At 32.6% G+C, this 10,206-nt stretch overlaps 1 protein-coding gene across 1 annotated transcript; it reads right to left on the bottom strand.

Moving 5' to 3' along the window:
• Positions 1–560: 560 nt before the first annotated feature.
• Positions 561–9,387, bottom strand: lhx2a (LIM homeobox 2a). Its single transcript, XM_073824081.1, has 5 exons — positions 9,370–9,387; positions 7,526–7,710; positions 5,109–5,461; positions 3,259–3,446; positions 561–803 (listed from the first exon to the last, which is right to left on the bottom strand). The coding sequence occupies exons 1-5, from the start codon at positions 9,385–9,387 to the stop codon at positions 561–563; spliced, it is 987 nt and encodes a 328-aa protein (XP_073680182.1).
• Positions 9,388–10,206: the final 819 nt, after the last annotated feature.

Genomic DNA, 10,206 nt, shown 5'->3' with positions numbered 1-10,206 from the left:
ATGATGATTTCTGAAGGATCATGTGACACTGAAGACTGGAGTAATGATGCTGAAAATTCAGCTTTGATCACAGGAATAAATTATTTTTTTAAATATATTAAAATAGGAAACAGTTATTTTAAATAGTAAAAAATATTTCAAAATTTGACTGTTTTTGCTGTACTTTGGATCAAATAAATGCAGGCTTGGTAAGCAAAAGAGACTTCTTTAAAAAAAAAAAAAAACATAAAGAATCATTCTGTTCAAAAACTTTTGACTGGCAGTGTACACTCTTAAAAATAAAGGTTCCAAAAGAGATTTATCACAGCAAGTCATAGAAGAACCATTTTTAGTTCCTCAAAGAATATTTCAGTAACCAGTTCTTAAAAGAACCATTTTTTTTTCTTAGTGTGAAGAACAATTTAAAAAAACTAAAGAACCTTTTTTCACTATAAAGAACCATTTGTCCAATGAAAATGATCCATGATGTTCTTCAGGGAACCACAATCAATCATATCAATAAGGAACCTTTATTTTTAAGAGTGTAAGGTCTGAAGGTAATATAATAATAATCAAAATTTTTAAGAGTGGTAGAGGAACTCAGAAGTCATTGGTGAGTGACCGCTGTGATTGGCTAATGCTTGTGTGTGTTGTAATGGAGAAGTGCCAGTGGGGCTGGATGGGCTCAGGGATCTGTGGGAGAGTTCAGGTGAAGGCACCGATGGGGAAGTGATAGTGGAATTGTCAGAAACATTGTCCACTCCCACGCTCTCCTGATAGAGACAGTTTCTCCTGAATTTTGCACGGGCATTCTGGAACCAAACCTGGAGAAAATAAAGGCATCATTAGGATTTGAAACCATTAGACTTATTTACCCATCAATGATGAAGGAAATGAGAGGTTTTTTTTATGGAAACAAGAACATCTGACTGCCTGATTTTAATTAACGAGGGCTTGTAACAAAAATGCCCCCTGAATTTAAGACAAAGGAGCAAAAAATGACCCTGCACAATTAAATATAATGTTCTACGGTTGTCACAATTCAAATTAAATATGATAATGAATGAAATGTGTCAATTCATGGAATTACATTTAGATTCATTGCATCAGATTGCTTTGACAAAATGCGTTGAGCCTTATAACCAATCAAACACGTTTCTGTTGAACTTAGGAATGCATTGGCCAATCAGAGGCGCCTAGATTAGTCTAGTAGTTATTTCACTCGCATATTCCCTTATCATAAACAAAATAAATAATGTGCAGATACAATGTAAATAAAAGATTCATTTCGTAGCTTCAGTGATTATAACAGCAGTTTGTGCATAACTTAGGTTTAACTTGACCAACGTCATCAACTGACATTTTTGTTAATGAAGCCAGAATGCAACGTGCCCAAAATTAAACAAAAATATTTTTATTGTTTACTTTATCAACATTAATAATCATTATTGCAATATAAAGAGCAATAATTTACAATATTGATTTTTGTCATAATATTGCAGCCCTCTGAACTCCTGTTTTTTTACATTTATAATTTAGATGTCAAACAGTTCTATTATTATTGACAACATTGTAAAGTATTGATTAAAGTAATTGGGTAAATTTAATTATTTGACATTTAAGACAACATTTGGTTTTTATAATAATAATGTGATTATAAAAATTCCCTTCGCAAATGTAAAAAAAAAATGCCCCAAGAAATCAATTCCAGGGGGCAAATATTGCTCCTTAATGGAAAAGTTAATTTCTGACCCTGCTGTTCACAAAAAAAAAAAAATCACATGATTAGTGTTGTAAATTTACTTTGATTAGTGGCATACAGTCAAGCTCGAAATTATTCGTACCCCTGGCAAATTCTGACTTAAAGTTACTTTTATTCAACCAGCAAGTTTTTTTTGACCGGAAATGACACAGGCTTCCCCCAAAAGATAAAAAGACAAATGTACAAGAGGCATCATTGTGGAAAAAAAATATTTCTCAGCTTTTATTTACATTACAAAAAGTGGCATGTCCAAAATTATTCATACCCTTTGCAAACTGTCACAGTCTATGGGAAAATCCAAAGTTCTATACCATTCCAAATAGTCCAAGCTGTTCTAAAGCATCCTAATTACCCTGATTCATTGGGAACCGCTGTTTTAATCAACTCAGCAGGTGAAAACAGAAGCTCTCTGTTGGTGGTTTGTGGACAGTCATGGCTAAGACAAAGGAATTCACTGAGGACATAAAATTGATGTTTTGCAGTGGCCCAGCCAGATTCCTGACTTAAATCCGACTGAGAATCTGAGGGAGCTAAAGATCAGGGTGATGGCAAGGAGACCCTCCAACCTGAAAGAGTTGGAGAAGCCTGTGTCATTTCCAGTCAAAAAAAAAAAAAACTTGCTGGTTGAATAAAAGTAACTTAAAGTCAGAATTTGCCAGGGGTATGAATCATTTTGGGCATGACTGTATATAGTGCCAAACCTCAAATAGTCTGTATTAATTTTTCATCGTAACGTTTATTGAAACGGTTTCTATATCCTACACTATGGAAGCCAGTTTCCGCCATGGAATCAAAAAAAAGAGGTACTTGCATCTTTTTTATCTCATAATTCTGACTTTTTTACTTGCAATTATGAAAGCTTGTTAGACCAAAAAAATAAATAAAATTAATAGCAACTTTTCCGTCACATTTCTGAGATTACATTAGATTTTAAATTTTATATCTTGCAATTTCAAGTTATAAGCTCATAATTGTGGGTTACATCTCTCCTTTTTCTCTCATTTTATATCACACTTATGACTTTATTCTCCAGAATTGCAAATTTATACCTCAAAAAAGTGTGAGATTTAAACAAGAAATTGTGAAGATAAAATTCACAACTTGTACTTCTGACCTTTTTCTCGTAATTCTGCAATTATAGAAGCTTGTATGAGAATTGCAACTCTTTGTCATACAATTCTGACCTTTTTTTCTGGCAATGAGTTTATATCTCACAATTTCATCTTTTTCATTAATTCAGAATTCTGACAGAAAAGTCTGAATTGCAAGATGTAAACTTGTTAGGATTTGACAGCATCAGGAATTGTGGGATGTAAATGAGATGTAAACTCGCAATTACAAGATATAAACTCCGAATTGTGAGATATAAACACAAGCTTCCATTCTGAAACCTTTCTGTTTATTTCCATGTTTAAATTAGATTTTTAAAGCCACATTTTCAATGTGGTCTCAGACTTTTGGAGCCCACTGTATATCTAACTCAAAAAGACATCCAGAGATGTTTTTTTTTTTCTGACCTGGAGCACACGTTTGGTGAGGCCAGTTTTCTGGGCGAGCTCTTTGAGGTCTTTGGCATCTGGATTGTGGTTGTGGGTGAAGAAGTTCTGCATGCTTCGCAGCTGGTGATGCTTGAAAGACGTTCTCATGCGTTTGGACTTCTGACAGCTCACTCTCTCCGAGAGTTCCACACCCATATCGCTCACATCTAGAGCACACACAAACAGTTCATACTCACTGATATGACTCACTGAAACACTAAAGGCCAGGGCATTACAGGCAACAATAGCAAACATTGTCTTCACAATTTTATCTTCTGCACGCATATACTTGAAAACAAGAGTACCAGAACTATGACAATTTACTCTTATAGACTGTTTTATATAGAACATGGTTTACTACAGTCAATCTATAATATTTATAGTAATAATAATACATTTAAAGTAAATTTTATTTTTAAATATTATTTGTATACACTACCAGTCAAAAGTATTTGAACAGTAAGATTTTTAATGTTTTTTGAAGAAGCCTGAATTTATTTGATCCAAAATACAGCAAAAGCAGTAATATTGTGAAATAATTGTATTATTTAAAATAACTGCTTTCTATTTAAATATATTTTAAAATGTAATTATTCCTGTGATCAAAGCAATTTTTCAGTATCATTTCTCCATTTCCTTCAGAAATCATTCTAATATGCTGATTTCAAGAAACATTTATTATTATTATTATTATTATCAATATTTAAAACAGTTAAGTATTTTTTTCAGGATTCTTTGATGAATAGAAAGATCTAAAGATTAGCAAATAATTATACTGACTTTTATTATACTGGCAACAATAACAACAAATTAGAATATTAGAATGATTTCTGAAAGATCATGTGACTGGAGTAATGATGCTAAAAATTCAGCTTTGAAATCACAGGAATAAATTAGATTTTAATGTATATTTAAATAGAAAACAGTTATTTTAAATAGTTAAATATATCTAAATTTGGATCAAATAAATGCAAGTTTGGAGAGCAGGAGAGACTTTAAAAACATTAAACATCTTACACTTGAAAAACTTTTGACCGGTAGTGTATATCATTAAGTAAATTTACATATTAATAGGTCAATTTTATATTAAATTAACTGTTGTATTTTACATTTCAATCATATTTTTTATGTGATCTGACTTCACAATGCTGACATATTGTTTGATAAATTTGATATATTTTTATTTTGTTAATCCCAAATAAATGCAATATACTGGTCAAAAGTTTGGAATAATTATGATTTTTAAATGTCTCGAATGTCTTAAATGTTAACCAGTGCTGCATTTATTTGATCAAAATAAAAAACTAAAATAAAAAAAAGCAAAAATATTGTGACATATTATCACAATTTAACATAAGTAAACAGTGATTTTGAGTATTCAGAGTCACATGATCCTTCAGAAATCATTCTAATATGCTGATTTGGTGGTAAAATATTAAATATGGTTCGTATTAACAATGTTGCTTTTAGAAACTGATGCATTTTTTTCAGGATTTTTTGATGAATAAAAAGCTAAAAGATTTCTTTCTTTTTGTTTTACTCACTTTTATTTTATTTATTTACTTAAATAAAAAGGAAAACAACTATTTTCAACAGCTTTGCCATTGCATGAATAAATTACACCTAAAATATTCTGAAATAGAAAACGGTTCTATTTTTATAAAATATAAAATATTTTACAATATTACTGTTTTTCTCTATTTTACATTAAAAAAAAAATACACTCGGTTAGTATGAGACTTTAAAAACATTTAAAAGTCTTAATTATTCCAAACTTTTGACAGGTAGTGTAGAAATACAGATTATGCATAATATCCAAAATGCGTTACCTGAATTATAAGAAACATGTTCTGTTGCATCAAAGTTTTTCCTTTTCCGGATCCGTCCTCTGTGCACGGGGGTTCCTTCATTGTATGTGCTGCTCTCACGGTTTGGCCCTCCTGGAGACATGTCTGAATAATACAAATCTGTATGACGTTCCCTCTGTAGCATCGTCTCGAAATGCACCCGGCAGTACACTGACGTCTCTCTCATCCCGTAGTGATCTCCAGTAAACAGCACTTTGTCGCAGGTGGCACAGGAGAAGCAGCCCAAGTGGTACACCAGATCCCCTGCGCGCATCACTACCTCTGCGGCAGAGATTCCCAGATGGCACCGTGCACATCTTTGCAAAGAAAACCTCCTACTTAAAAGAATACATCATTGTTGGCTTGATTAAGCAGATGTATTTTTAAATTTGTGTGAAATGTAAAAACTCTAGACAGGGGTGTTGGGGAAAGTTGTCACAAAACAATGGTTTAATAGCCTATTTAGCTAGTTTATTTTGCAATTTTTGTTGTTTCATGAAATGTTTAAGTTTTTTAATAATTAAGATAACATTTCATATTAATTATAAAGTGCTAGCAAGTTCACAGTATTCATAATTTGACAAAAAGGTGCACTGCTGGGGTAAAAGGTCAACGTTGTTAACTGAACTGCATCTTTTTCTGGTAAATAATAGGGATGCACCGAATGTTCGGCAACTTAAATTATTAATTAATAAGTGAAAAGGCCGAATAAATTATACTGACAAATGACGTGACGCGATCAAATAGAGGCGCACTTAAGCGGCAAACATGTCGGCAGTGTGGAAGCCCCTGCTAAAAAAACAGCTAAAACCAGCCTAGGCTGGTTGGCTGGTCTTAGCTGGTTTTAAGCTGGTCTCCCAGCCTGATAAGCTAAGACCAGCCTGGCCAGCTTTTTAATGTACAAATAAATGCAGCCTTGCTGAGCAATAGAGAATGTTATAATAAATGTATTAATAGAGCTGTTGTAATGATTGTTATCATTATTTTTGTCTTTTTTATTTTATTTTACAGAACAACAAAATTACAATGCTAACATTTATGAATGTTGACTTTTTTTTTGGCGGAAACCCACAAGAAGACCTCAGTGCTACTTTTTGCTGACAGCAGCAGATTTATGAATGATTCTCATTAGGCTGTTTTGGCACAGATTTTCCTGGCGCTTTAGACTTTGAACCCTGGCTAAAGAGCTCATGCAATTCATGCATGTATAAGAAAACATAACATTCTGTAGTTTATTTACTAATGGTTTAAGACCATTTTGTGATTTCAGTCATCATACCCCTGCTGAAAAAAAAAACAGCTAAAACCAGCCTAGGCTGGTTGGCTGGTCTTAGCTGGTTTAAGCTGGAAGTAGCTGGTTTTAGCATGACAAGCTAAGAACAGCCTGGCCAGGCTGGGAAAATGTCCAAGACCCCTCTAAAACCAGCCTGCTGACCAGCTAAAACCAGTCAACAAGCCTAGGATGGTTTTAGCTGTTTTTTTCAGCAGGGGTATATGACTGAAATCACGAAATGACCCTAAACCATTGGTAAATAAACTACAGAATGTTATGTTGTCTAATACACGCATTAATTGTGTGTATTCTGACAGCTCTGCAGGAGCTCCTTAGCCAGGGTTCAAAAAAGCGCAAGGAAAATCTGTAATGAGAATCATTCATAAATCTGCTGCTGTCAGCAAAAAGTAGTACTGAGGTCTTCTTGTGGGCTTCTGCCAAAATAAAAGTCAACATTCATAAATGTTACCATTGTAATTTTACTGTTGTTCTGTAAAATAAACTAAAAAAGTAAGACAAAAATAATAATAACAATCATTACAACAGCTCTATTAATACATTTATTAAAACATTCTTTTGCTCAGCAAGGCTGCATTTATTTGTACATTAAAAAGCACATGCCTGGTTCAAGAAGGGGGTCTTAAAAATGGCCAAAGAATATTATTCTATTACCTTAATAATTTAAAACTGTACTTTGTAGGCCATAATGTCTACTAGAATTTTAAAAATGTTCAGTGTTAAGTAAATATTTTTAAATTTATGTTTTTTTTTTTTTTTTTGAAAAGCAAAACAAAACTGTAAAAAGCACATTTTGGCTATTTAATTTATGCAATGGTGAAAAAATTGTGGGAAAAATACATTGGGAAAAAACACGAAAAACCGTGTTCGGTAATCGGCCTTCGGCTCAGTGTTTAATTTTGTTCGGCTTCGGCCAAGAAATTTCATTTCGGTGCATCCCTAGTAAATAATGGTTTGAATTCAAGCTTTTTTTAGCCAAGGCTTTAAATTATCAAATGATACATTTTCGCTGAGGTAAAAGCGTGACAACTAGCCCCGGTGTCCCTGTATGAATTTAGTCTCGTTTCTAGTTGAATAGAGATGTTTATCTATAATACGTTTATTTTACCTGTAATAGTCCGCTTTACAGTAAATGTCTCCGTGTTTACTGAAGCATGTAAGCTCTGACTCCAGGTCAGCGTGACATGCGCTGCATTTCAAACAGCGCTCATGCCACCTTCTGTCTGCCGCGAGCAGGTAAAAGCGATCTGAGATCAGTGCACCACAGCCCGCGCACACCGGTGACTCACAGCCCTGGAATCACAGGTAAACATTTAACATCGTCATTAAACATTCTGAATTTCAGTTCTTGTATGCGTATAGCCTTCTCATTCATTTTCAAAGTCTCTAATAGTATATTAATAGTCTATTATATTATATTTAATTTAGCTATTTATATGAATAAATAATGTTTTAAAGCAGCCTACTTCCTCATTAATCATCTTAAAATAATTTAGGAATATTTTCCCACCATTCATAGACTATTTAGCCTGTGTGGTTTACTGTTGTGCTATGCAGTCCATGTGTATTTGCAACATTCTCAAAGAATCCTAAAGGATTCCAATAAGAAAATTGTACAGAATTCTAATTAGAATTTTTATAATTTTTTGGAACCATTCCTATAAGATTCCTATTTATGACTTTCTGCACACAGAATTGTTCTTATTCTGTTCATTTTCTTTGCAGCAGCTTATTTACCGAGACAATGTACACAAAAGAGAATGGTTTAAATAGATACCATTAACATTTTTTTTATAAAACTAATTGGAATCTCAAGACCTGTAAGAATCTCACTGGAATGGTTCCAAATTATGATAGAAATTCTAATTAAAACAATTTTCTTCTTGGAATCTTTTAGGATTTTTTTGACAATTTTTTTTCTCAAACATGTTGAATATTGATATTGTTATCTTTAATAATACGTAATTTAATTTAATACACAACCAGTCAAAAGTTTTTGAACAGTAAAATTTATAGCGTTTTTTAAGAAGTCTCTTCTGCTCACCAAGCCTGCATTTATTGGATCCAAAATACAGCAAAAGCAGTAATATTGTGAAATATTTTTACTGTTTAAAATAACTGATGTCTATTTGAATGTATTTTAAAATGTAATTTTTTCCTGTGATTTCAAAATTTTCAGCATCATTACTGCAGTCACATGATCCTTCAGAAATGATTCTAATATGCTGATTTACTGTTCAAGAAACATTTATTATTATTATTATTAAAGACCCAAAGATCAGCTATTATCTGAAATAGTCAGTATATATATTTTTTCTATATAGAAATTAATACTTTTATTTAACAAGGACACTTTGAATTGATCAAAAGTGATGATAAAGACATTTATTTTGTTACAAAAGATTTCTATTTTAGATAAATGCTGTTCTTCTGAACTTTCTATTCATCAAAGAAACCTGAAAAAAATCTACTCTACTTTGACTGGATGTGGTTATGCTTAAAATGTAGCTTTGAAATCACAGGAATAAATTACATTTTAAAATATATTCAGATAGAAAACAGTTATTTTAAATCGTAAAAATGTTACTGTTTTTGCTGTACTTTGGATCAAATAAATACAGGCTTGGTGAGCAAAATAGAATTCTTTAAAAAAATCTTGATAGTGTATATTTTAAAACACAACTGTCACTTTTCATGTTTGTTATATACTGAATTTGTACAAAACTTGTACAAAACTATAAAACATGTATTTTCACGTAACTATTATTGTAACATCTAAATGACCAGCTTTTATAAACTCAAAGTGATTATTTATCATGACTGAATCAACTTCAACACACCTATTGACAGACGGTTTAGCACATCTTCACATTTTACAGTGCTGAAGGTTAAAAATAAAAAGTATTTATCTCTTACATATTTATATTCCAAAAGAATAGAATTAATTCTTACTGATTCATTGTTTTCCATGTTGATGTAGAGCAGTGAGGTCTTTCTCTCCCGCAGTGCAAGGATGAATGTCTATATCTGAACTCCTTTGGGTCAGGGAAATGATGAGACGTCTCCAAAGAGGAGGTTATCCATGTGCTTGAGGATGTACAACCTGTTGCTATCTATCTATCTATCTATCTATCTATCTATCTATCTATCTATCTATCTATCTATCTATCTATCTATCTATCTATCTATCTATCTATCTATCTATCTATCTATCTATCTATCTATCTATCTATCTATCTATCTATCTATCTATCTATCTATCTATCTACTCCAATAATAAAAGAGTTATCATCTTTCAAAATGCATTTAAAGGAAAACGCATAAACGTGAATAAAAGAAAACTAGTGACTAAACTGTTTAAAGAGCGTGTTCAAAACTAACTAAATCTCCTCAGAGTCTAAATAAATTGCAATCGGAAACTTTTGTAACAACAGATTCCCGAATCCAGTGAGGATGTTGTTGCGCCTGTCTCCATCAGTATCATCTCGGTCATGGAAATGCAGTTGTCTCTAATTCCGTCTTCAGTTGCGCGTTTTCCTTTGGGTATGAGAGGACGGGATGTAGTTGCATGTGCGCAGAATCAGGGTTTGTGGAGATCTGTCAACTCAATCGGGCTTTTTATTTAGCAGCCTACATCAGACTCAGTGCGTTTAGGGACAGGAGGAGGTTACCGCTGTTTGCCCGTATGTACCTCATAGACAATCGTATGGATCCTGGATCATCAATATGACTGAATCAACTTGACTACAGAGTTTATAGACAACTAAATAAAGTAATTTTTAGGAGTAG

This window comes from Garra rufa, chromosome 19, assembly GCF_049309525.1.
Source record: "Garra rufa chromosome 19, GarRuf1.0, whole genome shotgun sequence".
NCBI classification, from domain to species: Eukaryota; Metazoa; Chordata; class Actinopteri; order Cypriniformes; family Cyprinidae; genus Garra; species Garra rufa.
This window is presented reverse-complemented; position numbering and strand designations above follow the sequence as displayed.

Excerpts from the sequence above, each read along its gene's own strand:
- lhx2a (XM_073824081.1), bottom strand. Across the intron at positions 5,462-7,525 it reads TGTAAAGCGGACTATTACAG|GAGGTTTTCTTTGCAAAGAT; the intron begins GTAAAATAAACG and ends TCTTTTAAGTAG. Across the intron at positions 804-3,258 it reads TCACCAAACGTGTGCTCCAG|GTTTGGTTCCAGAATGCCCG; the intron begins GTCAGAAAAAAA and ends TATTTTCTCCAG.